The 22,876-nt window shown below is 44.4% G+C and overlaps 2 protein-coding genes across 7 annotated transcripts in view; both read left to right on the top strand.

The window, feature by feature from the left end:
- LOC118409729 (3-oxoacyl-[acyl-carrier-protein] reductase FabG-like) overlaps positions 1-2,526 on the top strand; it is an 876,245-nt gene extending 873,719 nt beyond the window's left edge. For 2 of the 3 annotated variants that reach the window (XM_035811006.1, XM_035811004.1), the window contains exon 2: positions 676-2,526. In XM_035811006.1, the coding sequence (XP_035666899.1) occupies positions 737-1,540 (804 nt within the window). In that variant the 5' untranslated portion in view covers positions 676-736 and the 3' untranslated portion in view covers positions 1,541-2,526. The remainder of the gene's footprint in view (positions 1-675) is intronic. The other variant, XM_035811005.1, reaches the window with a different exon arrangement.
- An 83-nt stretch (positions 2,527-2,609) lies between these two features.
- LOC118409730 (3-oxoacyl-[acyl-carrier-protein] reductase FabG-like) lies at positions 2,610-12,559 on the top strand. 4 transcript variants are annotated; one of them, XM_035811008.1, is made up of 2 exons: positions 2,610-3,265; positions 11,373-12,559. In XM_035811008.1, the coding sequence occupies exon 2, from the start codon at positions 11,431-11,433 to the stop codon at positions 12,229-12,231; it is 801 nt and encodes a 266-aa protein (XP_035666901.1). In that variant the 5' UTR covers positions 2,610-3,265; positions 11,373-11,430; the 3' UTR covers positions 12,232-12,559. The 4 variants fall into 4 exon arrangements, with proteins under 4 accessions (XP_035666901.1, XP_035666900.1, XP_035666903.1 ...); XM_035811007.1 differs by having other exon boundaries at positions 11,370-12,559; XM_035811010.1 differs by lacking the exon at positions 2,610-3,265 and adding an exon at positions 7,765-8,051.
- The last annotated feature ends 10,317 nt before the right edge of the window (positions 12,560-22,876 follow it).

The following is a 22,876-nucleotide window of genomic DNA, read 5'->3' as shown; positions in this document are numbered from 1 at the left end:
TTTGCCCTGGACATGCAATGATTTTTTGGGGTGATGCATAGATATTAATGCATGGTGGAAGTGGTATAAATTTGGATATCCTATCACCATGCATTGGAATTGCAATGGCAGCTTTGGGGCAATCTCTCCACACTAACCTCTGCTTGGTTGGCTTGGGCTTCTGTTTTTCTAGGCCAAGCAAGGGTCAGTCCTGGCAAAGGTGAGGTTACATGGAGAGGTAACCCCTTCATACTACCATTGGCTATGCTACTATTCAACAATAAGGGTGTGTCTGTTCGTGTTTCTGGATATTTATGGTCAGCAAGACGGATTGTGATTATACTGTATGTAATGTCAGATAGCTTTTGTGAAGATGAAGGTCAAAGTCAATTGTGGCCCCTAGCAGCTTGCTCTGGAACTACAAAAAAAATAACCGAACAAAATAACCATCATGGTAATAAACGTTAATCAGTCACACAATTTGGGAAATGGTCACCGAAATTAATCTCCAAGCAGATCCTACCGTAGCATGTGAAAGTATCAAAAGCTGCCACAGGAGGGGAACACCGGCCTTGGAGTGTGTTTGACTCCATTTGGCCAGCTGTACTCCTAAGCCAGCTTCATCTTATGCCACTAGTAAATCTGCCTAAAGATTAGCCAAAACTGGCTAACCTCCTGATTTCTTTTTTTTTTCAGAAGCACGTACATCATCGTTCCAGCGGCTTCCTCCTAACTTCCGCTACACACCTACCCCAACATGACGTCTACCAAGGTCGCTCTCGTCACCGGAGGTACCCGCGGTATCGGGTACGGGATCGCCCAGGAGCTGGCCAGCGCAGGATACAGCCTCATCCTGGGGTACAAGGAGAACCATCAGCGCGCCGAAGGTGCCAAGGCCGAGCTTGAGGAGACCTACAAGGTGCGCGTGTTCGTGGTCGCAGGAGGGACGGAGGAGGAGGCCACGGCGGACGCCTACTTCGTCTGCGTCGACGAGAACTTCGACGGCAAGCTAACGGCGCTGGTCCACAACGCCGGCGGTTATTTCGGCGGTAGATCGACGGGACCGCCCAAGCCAGATGCTAACGGAAGCTGGTTCGCGGGATGGGAGGCGTACGAGTTCTACCATAACATCTACGCGAAGTGCTTCCTTCGGCTGGTGGAAAAGGCCGTGACGCGCATGGAAGACGAGCGCGGCTACATCGTCGCCGTGTCCGGAGTCGGCTGCAACAGTAACGCGAGCCCCAGCCTTCCGTACTTTACCCCGGGTACCGCCAAGTCCAGCATGGAGTACATGGTGAGGAGCTACGCCAAGCAGCTGGCGCCCAGGCGCATCACCTGTAACACCATCATCCCGGGAATGATCGACACAGACGCGTGGGCAGCGATGAAGGAGAGGCTTGGCACCGACGGCGTACAGGGCATGGTGAGCAGGCTAGTCGGGATGAAGCGCTGGGGCACCCCGAAGGACGTCGGCGGCGTCGCGGCGTTCCTCTGCTCGGAGAAGGCGTCCTTCATCACCGGCGTGGCCATACCTGTGGACGGAGCCTTCCATCTCAAGTAGAAACCTTCCTCACTTCACCCAGGTGTAAACATGGGTACCTGACGGGGAGGTGGCAATGTTGATATAAGTTACTAACTTGAGTGCAGTGCCACATTGTTCTCGTCGGTCCAAAAGCAAAATAAAACAAATAAAAAAAGTATTAACAAGAACGCTGGAAAGTCCACATAGGCCTACGTCACATTTCCAAACCGGTGCCCGGCGGGGCAGCGTCTGGGTACGAAAAGTATGATATAAAAGACACCAAACTACACAAGACTTAAAGAGAATAGTCGTGGGCATTATTTGTGTATATTTGTACGTATACATTTCCATTTTTCGTTTCCACAAACAGCCTGGCCAGGCCCCGGTTTGGAAATGTGACGTTAGCCATAGCTTGATTTACGTATACCTTGAATTCAGAAGAAACCCCTACGTATTACGTATACGCTAAAGTAAAAGAAGGCACTTGTGCTAAGATTTGGTCACCCTGCTACGAACTAAACTAAACGAACGAACTAACTTCGGTAGATCATATTTCCGTTATTTCTGCATCAATCTCAATGTATTGTATAGCAATAGAAAGCTTGCGTGATTTCATTTCCAATGGTATCACACTCATTATCACTGTTAACTCATGGAACAAGCACCATGCCTGCTTATGTGAGTGGGTCACCAACAAAAAGGTGCTCAAATTTTCCTGGCCTGTTTCGTCTCAACACCGTATCGTCCGGTTGTTGTGGCCGCGGATGACAATGATTCAATCAATCCTTTTCACGTAATCTTTGGTATACAGAACATCGAAATTTATTTTAAGCACATCTGAGGAGAGTATTTCTATGAGTGTAAATTCATGGAACGAGCACCAGGCCTGCTTACGTACAGTGGGTCGCAAAAATAAAGTGCCGAAATTACCCTGCTAAAATCAAAGACCCCATTCAGTTCATTTCTTCCGTCGGTATTGACTTGTGAATGAAGGCAAGTTGAATAAACAAGACATGTTAATCAAAGCCAGTGTTACTCTTTATTCAAGCAAACAATTTGAACCAAGAGGTGTTCAATCGAGTTCTAGCCATAAGCCGTAGGAAGACTATTCCATCCTTAGACTGTGACTGTACTCCAGCATCACATCCTGGAGGTTGTCAGTGCAATGGTCCTTGCTCTGTGCAGACGGGTGTTGTAATAGAATTTGGTCCAATATTGAATAGGTAGGATATTGCGACTGGATGGAGGATGGTGTCCCTATATCTCAACACATTGAGGTTGCTTAGAATGATGACGAGTCTTGTTTTCCTACGGTGGTTATACCGCCCATGACGCTGCCGAGACCATCCGAGATCATTGAGAACAGACGAATATAACCGGATATAGTAATCACTCGATATTGGATGCGTTCTATCAGCTGTGAGTTGGAAATTGCGCAGCCATGCGTGGATTATAAAACATCACCATATCGAAGTGTGGGCTGAATGAAAGATTTATAGATAATTTCGAGAACTTAACGAGATAATTTGAACTTGGATTTTCCCTTATGTCACTAGTGCATTGCACGAACTGTTCAATCAAGAAAACAACCATCGGGAGGGGCTAGGATTAGGGCTATGGGATTGGTCAGATCTATCACGTGATACACAGACTGACACAGATACTATTGTCCTCTCCGTCACTTGTTTCTTGACTTTCCCAAGACGAGACGTGTTTCTAGAAGAACACTCTTAACGAGAACACAGAGACCGTGATCCCTCCTCGGTATGTACCGGTTGCTTAAAAGTGTTGCCTCACATGCATGGCCTCGATAATGTTCTGTTCAGTTTACTTTAATCACCACCATGAAATGGAGGTAATGTTTTACAGAGCGTGGGTATGTTTTGTTGTATTTCCGGCATTATCTCCAGATTCCAGCACGTTTACGGTTTAGTGCGATTACGATGAAGTTTGGTACATGTGTTTTTGTTGTTGACCTGACGGTGAGGTTTGAAGTTGGGCGTCCTGGTGTGTGACCTTGGTACTGCAGCTGGACTTCCTGTTTTGTATCCTTTGCCCTGGACATGCAATGATTTTTTTGGGGTGATGCATAGATATTAATGCATGGTGGAAGTGGTGTAAATTTGGATCTCCTATCACCATGCATTGGAATTGCAATGGCAGCTTTGGGGCAATCTCTCCACACTTACCTCTGCTTGGTTGGCTTGGGCTTCTGTTTTTCTAGGCCAAGCAAGGGTCAGTCCTGGCAAAGGTGAGGTTACATGGAGAGGTAACCCCTTCATACTACCATTGGCTATGCTACTATTCAACAATAAGGGTGTGTCTGTTCGTGTTTCTGGATATTTATGGTCAGCAAGACGGATTGTGATTACACTGAATGTAATGTCAGATAGCTTTTGTGAAGATGAAGGTCAAAGTCAATTGTGGCCCCTAGCAGCTTGCTCTGGAACTGCAAAAAAAATAACCGAACAAAATAACCATCATGGTAATAAACGTTTATCAGTCACACACATTTGTAAAAAGTGTGGCAATGAAAATTATTGCCATGGCGACGGTTTTATTGTTTATAAGTACTAGAGATTGTTGTTATTAATGGGTTTTAATAGTTGTATTCCATTCGCCTGGCGATTAATGTTCAGAGAGCATTGCTGTCAAAAGGTGTTCTCTTGTGAGTTGAGGGTGGAATAATAATGTAAATGCTTCTCATCGATTTTACAAAACAGACCCTCATTTACATAAATCATATCAGTTGATCATCTTCTCTAGCTTACCACAATGACATTAAAGCATTTTCTCATTAATTATGCAAATTAGGTCTTTATTTTGCATGATATATAACTATCAAATATCAATATTCTCTTACTCAGTTACAAATGTCACATGTTGCGAAGGTCCTATAATTGAATTGAGCATGTTTAGACAATTTCCCAATTAATTATGCAAATTAGCTTTCAATATGCACTATTTATAAGTAAATAAATGAAGCATCACGTAACCTATCCACATACCAAAAATCATAACAATCCGTCAACCCCTTCTTGAGTTATTCCCTTTCAAAGTCTGATACTAAACCTGTCCTACAGTTCCAAAACAAGCCGCTAGGGAGCTCAATTTATACCACTTATATTATTAGTACTCACGGCTTGAAGAGCTGTCTACCACATAAAATTCATCGCCGCAACATGTCCAAAACTCGTGATTTCAAACCAGGAAGTTCTGCTGTACCGCTAGGGGACCCAAAATCTAATCGTTTCCAGGTCTCAACAAGACCTACCCACATACCAAATATCAATACAATCCATCCAGGCGTTCTCGAGTTATGGTGGTCTTTTACACACACATGCACATACAAACGCTACCCAAAATATAACGTTCTTGGCGAAGGTAACTATCACATCGCTATCTCACAACCCCACGCACGTTATACATCATTTAAGCTCAAACAATGCTTGTTTCACACATCGGTTTGCATTTTTGAAACAAAGATATCAAGGATGAAGAAGGCCACCAAACGTTTCAAACTCCTGGGCACAGGCCTCGAACTAACCCAGAATTTATTAATTAATCAATTAATTAATTTATTTATTTATTCATTCATTTATCCATTCATTCATTTATTTATTTATTTATCTATGTTTTGACAGCATCATCTTATACTGCCGGGTTCCCGTTTTCAGATTCGGGATTTATTTATTTAATGGAGACATTGTCTCCACCGACGAATTGGGTATATGTTTTGACAGCATCATCTTATACTGCCGGGTTCCCGTTTTCAGATTCGGGAACCCCCTACTGGCATACGTCAGAAATCTGCCATCCTTTATCGTCCCGTACTCCCTGAGCTGGTATCGAATGTAATTATCATCCAGCTCCAGCGAGGCACCCATAACCGTAACCAGGGTGACTCCATACGAAGGACCATTGGGACAAAACCTGTTTTAGCGAAGGAGCTGTGTGCTCACAGCGAAGGGGCTGCATGCTCGGCGAATGAGCTGTGTGCTCACAGCGAATGGGCTGCGTGCTCGGCGAAGGAGCTGTGTGCTGACAGCAAATGGGCTGTGTGCTCGGGGAAGGAGCTGTGTGCTCACAGCGAATGGGCTGTGTGCTCAGCGAAGTACCTGTGTGCTCACAGCGAAAGAGCTGTGTGCTCACAGCAAAGGGGCTGCATGCTCGGCGAAGGATCTGTGTGCTCACAGCAAAGGGCTGTGTGCACCAGGCTGAAGTTGGCCGCCGATTGGTAGCCTAAGATCCAGCCGCCAGACTGATCAGCGGACAACATGGACTCCCGTACCCGTCATACCAATCTCTGTACACCCAGCTATCCCTTCCATCACTGCAGTTCCGACGACAATTCCACACCGCTGTCACCCTGTACAAGCTCCTCAACGGTCACTGCCCTCCACACCTTCAAACCCTGATACCCAGAACCCGTGCGTCTGCTACTGAGTCACGTTACTCCCTCAGGAACAGCGACCACCTGACATCTGAACTCACTAAGTCCACCAGAGGCCAGAAAACATTCCTCTACAGAGCAACAGCACTCTGGAACACTCTCCCTACTGCTACTCGCACAGCCACCTCCACTGCTTCTTTCAAAAGAAAACTGTGGGAATGTCTAGGCAACCCTTACGCATGGTAAATTAGTCATACACGTGTATATACAGACCTTGACCTCTCATTGCAAATAATTGTTGTCGATGATATGATGTTATATACTCCATTTTAGATGATATGTAAGTTATCCTACACCATGTACATACAAATGTTCTTTTTTTTAATCTGTATTGTTTATGTGTTTGTCAGCAGGGCTAGCCCTTTGTAATAGCCATAGGCTAGTTGGGCAGCCCTGGCTGTGTGTTCGGTGCAGCCAAACCAATAAATAAATAAATAAAAATAAGATCCAGCCGCCGATTCGTCATTAGACAAAACATAGGATCCCATTCAGACGCCCATTCGAAGAAACTAAAAATTCCTAATTTCATAGGGAATTGTGTAGGGGATTGGTGCAAAAATTGCTCAAATTATGGTTAAAGCATGAAACTTGGCATATGTGTTCAGTACAAAAATGGAAACAAGTCTAGGGGTGGAGCCAAAAGAAGCCAGATCTAGATTTTACATGGCAACTGTTGCTTTTATGAAAAACCTGTTGTATTTTACAGCATATTGAGGGGAACTGATTTTAGGAAAACAAAACAGACTTTATGTACCTTTGATGCAGTGTACACTGGATCTATAATGTGGTACTTCTCTCCACATTTTGTGCAAAAACTTCCCCTATACCAAATCACCCAAATTACTACATGTAATTTATTCGTCTGTCACATAATGAAATTAAGAAGTTCATACTATTTTAAAGTAGAAAAAAGGTTCAAGTCAGCATCATAACAAAGTACACCGTGAAAGAGGTTTCAAGAGTCCAAAATTTGAGTTCACATTTCTCATATTCTGCTGCAACACGACAATAGATATTATCATGGCTGAAAAGGTTGTGCAGTGAAGTATAATTATACCGATTTTTCTTGTTGGACCTGTCCGGTAAAACCGGACGTAAAACAGTGGACCTGATGTTGGACCGATTCGAAAATGAACTAATTATACTGACAGGCGTCCACATGTTTGGGGCTTACATGTCGACGCAAATAACAAGATCGTAGAGAGTTTATAGTCATTTTTACCGAGTACTGTAAATGCATTTACGTTTGCGGGGATTTAAATTTAGCGGTAGAGGGAAAATGGAGTATTCGCGGTGGTTCTGAGTTCGCGGGTGAACCATCCATGCATGTGAGACCATGTGAGTACTGCACTGTATGGGAAACCCGGCACATTTACCAACCGCCAGTCGGAAGCCACAAATAGTGGTTACTCGGCAAAGGTGCTACAAACGGACAGAACAATCCACTTTTGACTTTGACAGTGCTGGCGTGATCAACTGTTACTGATCCGTAACTACTCTCTTAATACATAGTACAGACAGTACAACTTTCCTACCATGGTGTTATACACGGTGAAATGAATAATTACGAACCCCAAAAAAAGTATTCATGTGTATTCACAGCACCTGAGCAGAAAAAAAGTATGTATTATAGAATCTTGTCATCAAGTCACAATTTTATACAACATAAGTTGACACTACAGTAACACTAAACAGTGATGTTCACGGCGTATGAAAACGACTTTGTTTTGCCGTGGGAATGTTTTAAATATAAACTATTCCCAGAACCACTTGACTTGTCAGCCATATTTGTCCAAATGGGAATGGTCGCGATCGGCTATCACATATTTTCACGGCTTGCTATTGTATACTGATGGTGAAAATGTGGAAAAAAAGTAACGCAACAAGTTGCAAATTCAACCTGAATGAATTTTTTAAATACAAAATATTTACAGCCATCTGAATTCCGACAATACGCCTCAGATTACGTTTAAACACCCCTGTAACTAAATGGGTAACACCTGAATATACAGCTGACATAACTCTAAATGAACACATCACACGGTCTCTTTTGACTTCTGTATTCAGAGGAAGAAGGCACGACAAGTAAACTCTCAGGTAAGGACTCAGCGATGTGTAGTGTACATTCGACACTGATGCTGCGGTTTCCACTAAGATGAATTAACTATGATTTTGTGTGCATTTTTGGACGAAGTTTTAACAACATGCTCACAAAAATGGTATGCTTAGAAATCCAGTAAGGTGTCCGAACTCAATATTTGATAACTTCCTGGATCGACTATGACATAGTTTTCATTTTATACGCTTGTGGTTTATAGAACAAAGTTTGATAGAAGCACAAACCGATAGAAAATGATCAGGTGTTGACCCATGTTGATGGGACACAAGAACATTTAACCAGCGAATCATATATGTGTAAAAGAACAGAGCAAGTATTGTACACGTATTTGTAAGTCTCGTGACGATCACCAGATGTGGGGGTGTCGTGAGAATATTCAAATTAGATACGCACTGTATTGTCAACACTATATTGTATCATAAATTGTCACCAAAACTTATTTTCTTCAAAGATAAATTCTTAAAAGAGACGTACGTCAACAATGACTATATTGTTTGCCAAAACAAAGAAAAAGTCTTACATGTTACTCGTCAAGGGCGCTACAAACGACCAGAACAGTCCACTTTTGACTTTGACAGTGCTGGCGTGATCAACTGTGACAGTCACTGATCTAACCATATCTACCCTCTGATTACTAGTACAGTAATACTTGTAGTTGTATACCATGGTGTTATACAGTAGGTGTTATGTAGAAATGAATGAATGCGAACTAAATGTCATCATACTTTGACAATGTAACGTTATACTACATACATGTTGTGAGAAGGGAGTGCCGTAGACGGCACGGACAGAACACAGAAGGGAAATGTTTGCGGTGGTTTTGAGTTCGCTATGAAGAGGCCACCGCGAAAACCGCGAATATAAAACCACCGCGAAAGAGTCTGCATTTACAGTATATACAGTCAAACTTGATCTAAACAGGCAGGTAATGATGCTTACATTAAAACGCCAGCGAAAGTTTTTAGTATAATACGTTCCCCTCTAGTTTATCAATTAAATCCGGCCCTTAAGATTTGATACTTGTATTGAATACGTTGGTGTATATGCAATCTAAATTCGTATTAAAAGTTCACGGGAGAGGTTTAGATAAGTAGCAGAGTGCTCAACAAGCCATATGGCAGCCGATTTAGAGAGCCTGCTATGGAGGCTAATTCCCCTCTATCATTAATTAAATTCGGCCCGTAAGATTTGATACTTGTTTTGAATACGTTAGGGTATGCGCTATCTAAATTCGTCTTAAAAATTCATAGGCCACGTCTAGATAAGTAGCAGATTGCTCTACAAGCCGTATACGTATGGCAGCCGATTTTAGACCAGGCTGAAGTTGGCCGTCCATTGGGCCTACTATTTGTGCTTAATCGTTGATATCATACTTTCTGTTATTATTTATGTTTATACATACATACATCGGGCGGTAACAGACAATATCTAGCAGTTATTGATATCCATTTAAGCTTTTAAAGGAAATTAGGAATTTTTTGTTTCTTCGAATGGGCGTCTGAATGGGATGCTATATTTTGTCTAATGACGAATCGGCGGCTGGATCGGCGGCTACCAATCGGCGGCCAACTTCAGCCTGGTGCACACAGCCCTTTGCTGTGAGCACACAGATCCTTTGCCGAGCATGCAGCCCCTTTGCTGTGAGCACACAGCTCCTTCCCCGAGCACACAGGTACGTCGCTGAGCACACAGCCCATTTGCTGTCAGCACACAGCTCCTTCGCCGAGCATGCAGCCCCTTCGCTGTGAGCACACAGCTCCTTCGCCGAGCATGCACCCCCTTCGCTGTGAGCACACAGCTCCTTCGCTAAAACAGGTTTTGTCCCAATGGTCCTTCGTAACTCCATTCCCATACAGCTCGACATCGATGGTTCTGTCGGCTGCGAGGGCTGGAGCCACCCTGTTCAGTGCGCTGGTGGTCTAAAACACCACTTCGGCCCATCCCCTTCCCTTATTTTGGACGCCAGCGCAGTCCCTCATAATATACACCTTATGTTTACGCAAAAGTTCAACGATGTCATCGAACTCCGCGTCCTGGTTCTCCAGGAAGGTGATACCAACAGTCCTCCTTTTCGTGTATGCGGAGGGGGTGACCTGCGGCATCATTCGTAGCTCTGTAGCACGCTTTACAGAGAGAAAAGGGGTTTTAAGGTATCCAGAAACCCCCTTTGGAGTCCCGGAAACGCTCCCGGGAACCCCTAAAAGACCCTCGATATGTGGCCTCCTCTAAAAATAGCGGTGTGATCCAGTTACACTGTCTGTGAGGGGACGGTTCAAAAACCTCCCTTTTTGGGGTGATGGTCGCTAAGTACCTTAGAAAACAAGGTACGCACCCCAAAATCACAGCACTAGTAGCAAAAAATTAGCACAACAAACCACTTAAATTTCACCCGGGTATGATGAACCAAACCCGAGTTATGAGGGGGGTTTGGAGATTTCTTTGTCTGTCTTGATCAGACGTAAACAGAACGTTTGGACCGTACCACTGTCAGTCCCGTCGCTTACGACGGGGGGTAAGGGTACTAAATCTGCCCCAAACAACAGAAAAACAAGGCTGATCGAAACGAAATCAAGCAGGAATTGTAAGGCAAACCTGCTTGACTTACCTACAAAGTCTGGGGATTCTCCTCTCACGGGGAGAGGAGGAATCGAGCCGCAAAGATTGCCCGTAAGTCCCTACCCTCGTTTGGCGGAGTGCAGGGGCCGGCAGACCCGTATGCTTGCCGAGGAGGGTACGATGTTTCAAAAAACACTCGTAACTCCTCCAAAACACAACGTTGATGCACAAAAACACACCGAAATGATCCTGGGGCACCCAGCTAACCGATTCTGGAAACTTCAGACCTAAACTCGCCCTGTAAACAGCCTAAAAAGGCTGAAAACGGGGACTCGATCGAGAGCACTCGCACAGACACGTCCGGGGGACGCCGCGCACATAAAGCTTACCCGTGGAGGTAGTGGTTCAGTCCGGCATGATGCAAATACTCATGCGCGGACTTTGGCATACCTGACATTCCTATACAGTTCTTAGAATTTTTCTCGAACGGTCCCACACTATACTATTAGGCTCGCCCATCAGGCGTCGCCAAAATCGTCACCGAAAATTAATCTCAAAGCAGATCCTACCGTAGCATGTGAAAGTATCAAAAGCTGCCACAGGAGTAGAACACCGGCCTTGGAGTGTGTTTGACTCCCTTTGGCCAGCTGTACTCCTAAGCCAGCTTCATCTTATGCCACTAGTAAATCTGCCTAAAGATTAGCCAAAACTGGCTAACCTCCTGATTTCTTTTGTTTCAGAAGCACGTACATCATCGTTCCAGCGGCTTCCTCCTAACTTCCGCTACACACCTACCCCAACATGACGTCTACCAAGGTCGCTCTCGTCACCGGAGGTACCCGCGGTATCGGGTACGGGATCGCCCAGGAGCTGGCGAGCGCAGGATACAGCCTCATCCTGGGGTACAAGGAGAACCATCAGCGCGCCGAAGGTGCCAAGGCCGAGCTTGAGGAGACCTACAAGGTGCGCGTGTTCGTGGTCGCAGGGGGGACGGAGGACAAGGCCACGGCGGACGCCTACTTCGCGTGTGTCGACGAGAACTTCGACGGCAAGCTAACGGCGCTGGTTCACAACGCCGGCGGTTTTTTCGAATCGACGCCTCCACCCCCCAAGCCAGATGCTAACGGAAGCTGGTTCGCAGGCTGGGAGGCGTACGAGTACTACCAGAACATCTACGCGAAGTGCTTCCTTCGGCTGGTGGAAAAGGCCGTGACTCGCATGGAAGACGAGCGCGGCTACATCGTCGCCGTGTCCGGGGTCGGCTGCAACAGTAACACGAGTCCCAGCCTTCCGTACTTCACCATAGGCACGGCCAAATCCAGCATGGAGTACATGGTGAGGAACTACGCCAAGCAGCTGGCGCCCAGGCGCATCACCTGTAACACCATCATCCCGGGAATGATCGACACGGAAGCGTGGGCACCGGTGAGGGAGAGGATCGGGACCGGCGGGATGGAAGGCATGGTGAGCAGGCTGGTCGGGATGAAGCGCTGGGGCACCCCGAAGGACGTCGGCGGCGTCGCGGCGTTCCTCTGCTCGGAGAAGGCGTCCTTCATCACCGGCGTGGCCATACCTGTGGACGGAGCCTTCCATCTCAAGTAGAGAAACAAGAACGCTGGAAAGTCCCCATAGGCCTACGTCACATTTCCAAACCGGGGCCCGCCGGCGGGGCAGCCTTTTGGGAACGAAAAGTATGGTATAAAAGACACCAAACTACACAAGACGTAAAAGAGAATAGTTGTGGACAATTTTTGTACGTATACATTTCTATTTTTCGTTTCCACAAACAGCCCGGCCAGGCCCCGGTTTGGAAATGTGACGTTAGCCATAGCAAGGAGTCTGTATGGAGGACACCGACAATGCTTTACTCTGAATTCAGAAGAGACCCCTACGTATTACGTATACGCTAAAGTAAAAGAAGGCAACTGTGCTAAATTTGGTCACCCTGCTAGGAACTACATAAACAAGATATTGATTGCTGGTAGAAAAGTATGAAAAGTGACACAGAGGCATTTGACGACAAGAACAGGTCTAGGCAAATACATATGGATATCTAAGTAGGCTAGGGCTATGTTCTCAATAACATAAACCACTTGTGTTCTCGCGATTTGGGTCACGAGAGGGCACATCGACAGGACATGGGGCCATAGCGCTCTTGAAGTGGCGACGATTGTCTCTTACAGTCTTAAGCTAAGGGCACAACCTGCCGTAAGTGCAAATACGTGCTGTCTACGTGTCAAAACGTGGGTATTGTTTTGGGATCCGTAAGTGGTAAGTAGCGCCTCCGTACGAACTCGAAGGGAATCCGACAGATTTTGGAGCACGCAGACACGCCGTAGAACTTTACGTGCAGGCAAAACTATGTGTGCCATCGGGCTGCGGATTCGCCCCTCGTACGTGCCAGTACGGGCGACGCGCCTGCCCTGTACAGCCTGAACGTTTTCAGAAATACGTGGCGGACGTGGCATCCCAAAAAAAACGCGCGGACAAATTGCACGTGCGTCGGGTTGTGCCTTAGCTTTACTAGAGGTGAAATTCGCCCTCGCACAGTCTTGGGGTCTCCAGAGGATGTCAGCCATAAAAATAAGTCAGTGTGGCCTAAAGGGAGATGAAGAAACCTAAAGACACATCTTTGATGGTCCAAAGAGAGTACTTTTATGGGTGAATCAAGGAGCTTGGGTGAATGAATTAACTTTATTGTTCGACTGTTGTACACGGTACAATATATGACAACAATGACAAAGCATTCAATACAATGATACTAGTATGTTCTAAAACTATGACTACAGGAACATGGCCATAGTGTACAAGTTAAGCGTTTCAGTCTGTTACAATACATTCTCTCCTTTAAGTCGACGACGGCTTAGACATCCAGGTAAAAAGATATGCCAAATAGCATTTACTCAATTCAAGGAACTGGACATGATTTTGGTAACGGTCAGACGTTTCAGGAAACATCCACTACCTTCCGCCAGCTGGCTAATTGTTGTACTCGGCTGAGCAGATCTGTTGAAGAGCGGGTTTTGTATGATATGCAAAAGAGGTGAAGACATCGCCTTTAGCTCTGGTTGTTGGATACAGTAATATCCCCTTTCCACTAGGACGGCGACCTCGTCGCGCTCTCTCTGCGATTTGACATATCGCTCAACGAATTGTATAGAAAAGAAACGAATCTTTTTACACTTTGTGTGTTTTGTTGTCTTCGCAGTCACACTTTCACGTTTTGTATGGTATACCTAGTGTGAAAGCGAAGATTACTATTTAGGTCGCAGTGAGAGCGCAGCGCGATCGCCGTCTAGTGAAAAGGGGGTCTAAGTGAACATTCGGTATTAGATACGTTCTATCAGCTGTGAGTTGGAAATTGTACATCCATATCATACAACCTCATCATATTCAAGTTTAAGCCGAATGAAAGATTTTGAATTTCCCCACATTTCACCAGTGCATTCCATTGAAAATCTACATTCTATTCTAAGTGAGGCACGTGAGCACTCCTGACCGAGTTTCGCGTCGTTAAGAAGCGACACCTGGTCTGGAGCTGTCCACGTGTTCTCGTTAGCCACCTGTACATTCTCACCTGTCCATAGTCTATAGACCTTCTATACGCCTCAGAGCCTTGCATTTCTATATCTTGTTGATCTACGCCGGGGAGGCCGGGCGGAGCTCGAGGTAGATGGAGAGCTTTGGAGGAGCTGAGGCATTTGGGCTGGATTGGGCTGGTTTTAGGTTGGAGGTATTAAGAAGGTATGGAAAGACAGACACATGAAGCTTGAACTAAATTGCAAATTCAATGCATGTGTGCTATATGCGGTACTATATGGATAAGAAACTTGGCTAACAACAGCAAGAGAAACAGCGTGACACGGCAGATCAGAGGTGCTTATGTGGCATCCTGAGACTGAGATGGTAACCTGTCCAGCCGCGGACCACGGAGTTTGTGTAGCATTTGCCACAGTTTGTACCTACTGCCGAGAAATGTGTTGCACAAGAGACGCGAGACTCGGAGTTAACGTTTGGATAAGTAAGGACACTAATAGATACAAACCCGCCCCTATTTTCCTTTCTCTTTTCGGAGACCGTTCAGTGACCCTTAGGGCAACACTCCGGACTTTTTTGCCCACACCTTAAACTTCTTCCGGAGCATCGGCTTGGGTCACTTCTTATAGAGTACTAACTAGTTTCATGAACAATATCATCCTGATCGAGAAAGTCATCTTCAAATGCAGGTCGCTAGATGTCGCTTTTGATACATCAGCCTTTAAATTGCTCGAGTTCATCATTGTAGCATCAGCTGAAATTGGTCTTTGGATTTCATTTTTTTGTTGGTATTTCAGTCCATAGATGCATGGTACATTGTAGCCATGCGTTCTTTTGTTCATTTAGCGATTTAAAAGACGAGATAATCGGCAGTTTACGCTTTTCCTTTGGCCTCCAATAGTTCGTGCAAATGTGAACCTATTACATGTACCTCCATGAAAAATAGAGGTATTGTTTTTGGTGTGTCTATGTGTGTGTGTTTGTTTTCGGATATTTGTTGTCAGCATAACTTAAGAACCTCTGGATGGATTGTATTACTGTAATGACATTTGTTATGTGGATAGGGGAAGGAAAGACGATGGTCATTGTCGATTTTAGGCCCCCTGGTGTGTGACCTTAGTACTGCAGAAAAACATCCAGTTTTTGTACTTTTGACCTGGACATGATAAGGTCTTGTTTCTTTAGTAGTTTGGTAGACGATAACTAAATAAATGAACTACGAATGTCCATGATATTCGGTGTGCATGCTGTCTAGATAGAGATGTACACAATGACATGAAAATTATGTAAATAAGGAGTTTTAGTTGAAATTGATTTGGAGAAATTTAAGTTGCATAATCTGTGTTTTCCTCACCTTCATGCACGTAATGTATATAATTTATGGAAGGTGACTCATTAATTATGCAAATGAGAGTCTACTTTGGGTAACTAATGCAAAAGTGCCATCAGTAATTCTAAAGTGGTAAATGATGGGAATTACCGACTTGTGACATGTGTGAGTTATGATCAAATGTGAACATGGAATTCTACCAAATTAAAAGGATTTCTACTTGTACATCCTATGTATTTTGCCAAAAAGACCATCCTAAATAATGCTAATTACAGTTTTATTTGTATCACCAACGAGACAAGATGAAACAAAGAATCTACAAAGGCTCAAATGGATCTATCGGGTCTCCTAACCTTTGTTTGTATTTGTATCTATTGGCAATGAACAACGTATAAATCAACAAGTAAAAAGATATTCAGTGGTGGGCCCGTTGCAAGATGACAGGGGGTGCACAGGCCGCCTATTGCAATGGAAGACAAGTCCTGTATATAAACTTTTAGTAGAAAGTGTAACATTCATATTTCCAGCAGCTTCTGCAGACGATGACGCTAGTCAGTTCCACATTGAATCGCTAAGTGTCGTGCTTGATACGTAAACTGGACTACTTTGGCCGGACCAGAGGGTTATTATGATAATAGGTCCCTCTGCAGTCTGCCATTTCACAGAGCCGTCCCCAGTCTGTGCCACGCCCTGACAAGGGCAGCTATGTCACCGTGTCTGTGGTGCATGCAGTCGGGGTCGACATCCACTTCGCCTTCCACACCTTCCCCAAGCGGGGACTATTTTCTCTCCAAGGTTTCCCCGAATTAAAAGAGGGAAAACACTGTAGTAAAATGTGCTTCTTCCTGGGCGGGGAAAGCATTTAAGAGAATTGAATTCCTTGTCATTGTCGTTCTCATGTCATTTGCGTATGGTCGTTCCGCGACAGTCGCTCTGCGCTATCTCATATTGACGGAGAGACATTTGGGGTGTATTTTTCTGACAATTCCGCGGGAAGAAAGTAAAATTCCGCCTCCTACCAAAGAAGAGGCCAGTTTCCCCGGCCGGTCGGCGGACCCCTGAAGACGCGGTGGCTAGAAAAGCAAAGGTAATGTTATGAACATGAGATATGACAATGACACGGCGGTGCATATCATTCTGTCATGGCGAGCTATATTACCGATATGGCGGGATGTTATGCTGATAAGTGCGCGACTGTGAAAGATGGGGTGATTTCGCCGGGTTGACTGTGATATGGGGTCCTTTTATGGGCGGTTTAATGTCTGGTTACAACAGGGGACGATCCGATGAAACAATGAACACGCTCCGTGCGAGAATGGGTGTGGTGGGGCCAGCAGGGATGTCACAAATCTCCACCGTATGGAGCATTACTGCATAGATACATTAGCAATGTCAGCAATATGATGGGGCCTGGCGCTCTTTTAGATAACAAGTTTCTTCTATCTCATTTATGAAAAATACTATTTTTATTACATATAATAGGTTTTATTTTGTTAATTTACATCTTATGGTGCGTGAAAAAGAAGACTCTTCGTTTAAGACCATAAACATGTGTGTTATAAAGCGATGTTGTGACGAGGGCTTTTCGCCATATCTGTGATATCACTCTAAGTGACATACAATTATCAGGACATTGCTGATAGCTTATGTACATATTGCCAGTATAGGTCTGGATATTTTCAGCTTGTCTTTAGCCATGAAAAAAAAACATATTCTTTCTGACAGGAGTAACTTAAGGGGAAATGCGGCGAGTTTCCGCAATATTGGAGGTGTTGTTGGGTTTATTACATAATATCAAACACGCTCGTTTGACTGTTTGTCCGTTGCTGATGTAGGTGTATGCATGTTCTGGTGTTCTGGGTGTAAACAGCTGAAGGTGAAGCAGTGTTTGTACCATTTCCTACATGAACTACATCGCTGGAATGCTAGCCGTTTTTGAAGATCGTCTTTTTTTCCGTACTCTCTGTCTTGACCTTGTCGATTGACCTTGACGAAGTCCCCCTCTTCCACCCAAACCACCTGTTTCAGCGCTCACAATGAGCTCGTACCTGACCCGCAGGTGTTGGGCTCTCTGTCTGTCACGGAACAGGTAAGAGAACACCTAGAGAAAACACCTGGAACAAAGGCCAGGTAAACTACCTCGTTCACGGTGGACAGCCTCCATTCACGCGTTGATTGGGTGTGAAAGAAATGCTTCTGTGACCCTGAATACACCGGAGTGACTTTGGACATACTTGTGGTTTTGCTGAGGCAAAGGTCCCATCAAATTCAGCCGTCTCTCTCGTTTACCTTTGACATACCTCTTACCTGTACTTTTCCTCTTAACACGTACGTGGGCGTGTTTGCAGCAACACACCTTTCCCCAGGTGTGGCCAATCGCACTCTAGGTGGTCTTTTATTCATCCAAACTTTCTCTAGTTTTTTTAAGGAGGTTTGTCTGTCACCTCATGATCAGTGCCCGGACCTTTCACTAGGGTCCCCGTCGTGGCAAAGACCTTTCTGACTCTTCTAACTTTCCCACTCGACCGCTGAATGGAACACAAACAGCGGAGACGGGTCGGCAAGCCCGGTAGCTGGGTAAATAGCCTGGTGGCTTTTCAGTGTCAGTAGACTGCGACACACGCCGATACAAGGCTGTGTTTGCTCGGCGTCTCCGGGCCACTGCGAACCTATAGCCGCCCGGGGCAGGTGAGGTGGTCCCTTCCACAAGCTATCCTGTTACACGGTTTAGAGCAGTGTCAAGCCATGACCACCTCTGCGTCTGGAACGTCGACCCTCCTTTAAGTTACAAAAGGAAGAATGAAGAACTTGGTAGGAGGATGGAAGAGTGCTATGATTAACGTAGACTTTCCTTATAGTTGGCAGCAAGTTACGTACTAACTACATCTCTAACCTATCAGGCACACAACAAGTTAACGAATGGTATCAAGTTAAAACGACACGTTTCTTTCGTCGCTGGTGAACAAATCGAAGTGATTTATACATCCAGAATTATCTTAAGCCATTGTGCGAAGTTGACGAAGCCTGTGAGCCAGACTTCTTGGGCCATCGAAAATGTAAAGAAGAGGGTCGAAAAGGGAAAGGATGCCGAAATAAACCCACTTAATGTAAGGCGGTTAAGATCATCGAAAGTTGTTGCAAAGGGCACCCACTTTCAATCTTTGTAGTAAGACTTCAGGAAACAGTTTGCTAGTTTAAGTCAGTCAGAAGAGGTTGTAATGTAAGAAGACAGGTGAGAAGCCGTGCAGGTGATGTCCTTATCGAGGTTAGCTCACGTTTCCCCGGGAAGGCGGGGAAGGGTAGGGTTCTACATGTCACGCCTTCAGCGACACCGTTATTTACCCTGTCAAGCTCATGTTTGAAATAAAACAGTCGAGCAGGTCTAATCCCCGCGCCCTTGTCTAAACAAAGATGGGGCGATAGGGGCACATGGGAGGGGGTACCTGGATAAACCATTTAGGAGACAAACGCTCCTTTTTTCTTTCGATCTGCTCTATCTTTAAGTGTTGTAAAGTGTACTTACACGTGAAGTTTAGCAGCAGACATTGTACTGGTAGTCTTTATCGCTGATTGCTAAGGGTTAGGTCACGTCATTAATCTATCATATTATTTGTTAAACTTCTAACCTTCGCTTACACATCTTCTGAGAATATAGACAGAAATCTCAGTTGGTAGACTTTTAATGCAGCTAAAATAATTAACAGTTATTAAGAGGAAGTCTGAAAGTTTTTTTTTTACTAGACGTTCGTGTTAAATGATTTATTGCTTCACAACCATCCAAAAAACAGTTGCTCCGAACAACTGTAGCAGCTGCAGTGGATCCTGGGAAATTATGAAGATGAAAAATGACTGGCTGGTGACAGTCTGCTGTGCCTTGTGTACATCTGTTCTTCAACGACTTCACCAGGAAGAACTTCACATAAAATGCGTTTTTACAGCAAAATTTTGATGTAGGTTTAGACAAAAAGACTGACTTGACTATAATATTTACTTGACTGTATAATATGTACATTTGTCGTTTGGGAAATGATATTCTATGGCGGACAAGGTGCATGTTTAAACTTGCCTACTTAAACAGTTTGCAGAAAGCTTACAAAACATTCAAAACTTTTTTGAAAGGTGCTTGAATTCCTGTCATGACTCGTGGTTGTATCAAATATTCTTATCTGTGTTGTAATTTTCATACTTTTTTAGTTTTTGGTCCTACACACATAAGAATGACTATACAGACGTTCGGGTCTATACCCGGTATTCTGACATATTTACGAGCTTCTGCCAACTCCTGAAACATGTTTTGTACCAAAAGCATCAAACTTTACAAAACATTATCTACAATCGCATATAAGGTTTTTATACTTAACATGCCAATCGTAGTGTCTGATTGTAAACGGCCCTAGCTAAGTATTCCTGGCATTTCGTGTATGTCCCCACGGAAATTGAATTTTAGCCTAACCGAATAGTTTTATTCTGTTGGAATGTCGCTTACATGTTGTTCCCATTATCCTCCATTTGTACCTTTCAATCTCCGCAAATCATGAACTCTTCTTTCAACACGTCCACACTGCTAGGAATTCCTTTCAGAATTGTTTAATAGAAGAGTCAGCTAGTTAGTTAGTTAGTAAGTCGGTTTGTTTGTTTGTTTGCGCGTCAAGAAATAAAGTTGAAGGATGCTAATATTTTTGTTTTTTGTCACTTTCCTTTGTGATTTTGCATGGCTAACATAGTTGTTATTTAAACATATCATCCGCTCGTGTGGGAGACGTAGGCTTCTTTTTCCTCTACTAAAACGCTTCCAGTATATATTACCAAGCCGTTTGGATCTTTAACCGTTTTTTGTCTGCAGATTTATGTGTAATTTTCTGGTCGTGTTGAGGTTTTCCATAAGGCGAGCCACAAATTCGTACCTGTGCCGTATAGTCGTCGTAAAGATGTCAGTTAAGCGCTATTTTACTTGCAATGCGGTAACTATTCATGTTCAACGTTGTCAACAACGCGGGATGAAGCAGGGTTTATATGGGAAGGAAATATCATCCATAACTCGGGTATTAGAGCGGCACTGATCAAACCGCCAGATTTGCTAATTAAATGTTCTCAGTGCTTCCTTGGAAGTATAGTATAATGCTACGATTGCGCATGATGTCTGCTAATATTGAAACATGTTGTGATATTTATAGTATATTTCATATTTAGATTAGGGAAATAGTTTCCGTTGTAGGTGAAGTGAACTGCCATTTCTGCTAATTCTATCATTTCAAACTGATTTTCGGAAAGACCGGAGTTTATCTCATACTGTACCTAGTTGTAATGTTGGTGTTAGTGCTGTATTTTTGCTGCTTTATTTGTGTCACCATTTGTATGTAGTTTCGACTATATTACTGACATCTTATTGGATTAGTGTGGTGCAATATTTACTGGCCGGACTTTGGTGGTGAAGTTCTGCTGATAATGATACAAGCAGTCATCAATATATATTCAGAGGTCAATTTATTCATCTGTGCATATATATAAACATAAAGATTTTGTTCACTCTACGTGAAGAGTAGTGCTCATCTTGATCGTTAAGTTAGCACAATTAAGTTTGCGGTTAATTGTAGTAGACCCCCGCCCCCTCTAAAAGGATGGCAAAAACTTTGATTCACCTGGCCAATGATACAAGCAATTATCAATATACATTCAGAGGTCAATTTATTCATCTGTATATATATATAAACATAAAGATTTTGTTCACTTGACGTGAAGAGTAGTGCTCATCTTGATGCACAGTTAAGTTTGCGGTCAATTGTTGTAGCAACCTCCACCTAAAGATAATTGGCAAACAAAAAACTTTGATTCACCTGGTCAATGATACAAGCAGTCATCAATATATATATATATTCAGAGGTCAATTCATTTATCTGTCTATAAACATAAAGATTTTGTTCACTTAACGTGAAGAGTAGTGCTCATCTTGATCGTTAAGTTAGCACAGTTGAGTTGGCGGACAATTGTTGTAGCAACCCCCCACCTAAAAATAACTGACAAACAAAAAACTTTGATTCAACTTTGTCCAATGGCATATCTCCTTCCACATCTGAGTCCTCGACCTTCCAAATCAACATCTGAGAAAGCCGGCACGCTTAAGTTCTTTGTGGCTGACCCCCGGGCGGAGAGTTATTTCAATGGTTCATCTCCATTGTCAAAATATCACCTGTGTGACCTCCGACCCCAGGTGTTGCTAAGCTTTCACTTTTTGTCACCTTTAGGGTAAATTCAAAACAATGTCGACCAACACAAAGGGGGGAAGCAAGCCGTCACGTGAAACGAAATACCTTCTTAAAAACGTCTTAAATCATCTCCTTTTCGTTTGTTGCTTCGTTTCTTAAGACCTGAGAGAATTCAGAAGAATGATTTTCGCCTTCTTTTGTCATTTCTGGACGCAGGTGCAAAGGTTTTTTCTGTGCGTCCGTTGTTAAGATGGCGAAGATGGCCATATGATGCAACATGTTCTCTGTGTATAGTGAATACGTATATCAGTAGAACATACGTATTGAGCGCGGTTCTACTAGAGTTATAGACACTGTTGTAAAGGTGTTCAGGGACTTTATTACGCGCCGTTGTGGAGTTTTCTTGACCAGGTGTTTGAGTTGTGGCTGGCGGCTTCCCACCTGGAGGGAGTCCGCGGAATGGCACGGCACGGTTAGGGTATCAAAGTTCCCCTCCCGGCTGGCAAGAGGAACCCTCTTTTGTCCCGGCAGTGAGCAAAATAAACATGGAGGACCCTCGGGTCAGGTCCAAGTGCCGGCTTAACGGATCTCTGCTGATCCCGTGCGCTCCCCTCCGCGCCCGCCCGCCGCAACCCGACCCGTCACCGTGGCCCGCAGGCCCGCCAGTACCGAGAAAACTTTCGTTTCAAGACGGTCCGTGCTGACGGATTTGCTCAAGTTTGGAACAGGTGACGCTCCTTTGTTTCCCCATCTGCGGTACGGAGAGGGTCGGCCGTGTGTCCCCCCCTATAGCCCCCGGGGCCCCTCAGGGGTCTCACGTTCCAGACAAACTTGGCCCCGGCGGCTTGACACGCGAGGTTGCCCGGGCTGCATGCTTGGTACAACAAGCGAAGTGTCGCCAGCCAAAATAAATACACGTCAAGAAAAGTGTCTGCCGGAACAGAACATAGCACCTGCACCGGGTACATTACCGCTGATAGCGTTAGCCTCAGATCTAGGAAATCCAAGAAACTAGAATCTTAACTCACGCTTAGAGACTACTGTCGATCAAACCTTACATCTAAAACATCTTAACAACTTTTCAAGATACAAAATACACAACTGATATCTCTTCGACAATAAACGACATAACGCCATGTAGTAAAGTAGAAAGAAGCCTTTTAAGTCATGTTACATA

The sequence above is a fragment of the Branchiostoma floridae genome, chromosome 2, assembly GCF_000003815.2.
Source record: "Branchiostoma floridae strain S238N-H82 chromosome 2, Bfl_VNyyK, whole genome shotgun sequence".
Lineage (NCBI taxonomy): Eukaryota > Metazoa > Chordata > Leptocardii > Amphioxiformes > Branchiostomatidae > Branchiostoma > Branchiostoma floridae.
Note: the sequence above shows the minus strand (reverse complement) of the source record. Positions and strands in the feature narration are given on the sequence as shown.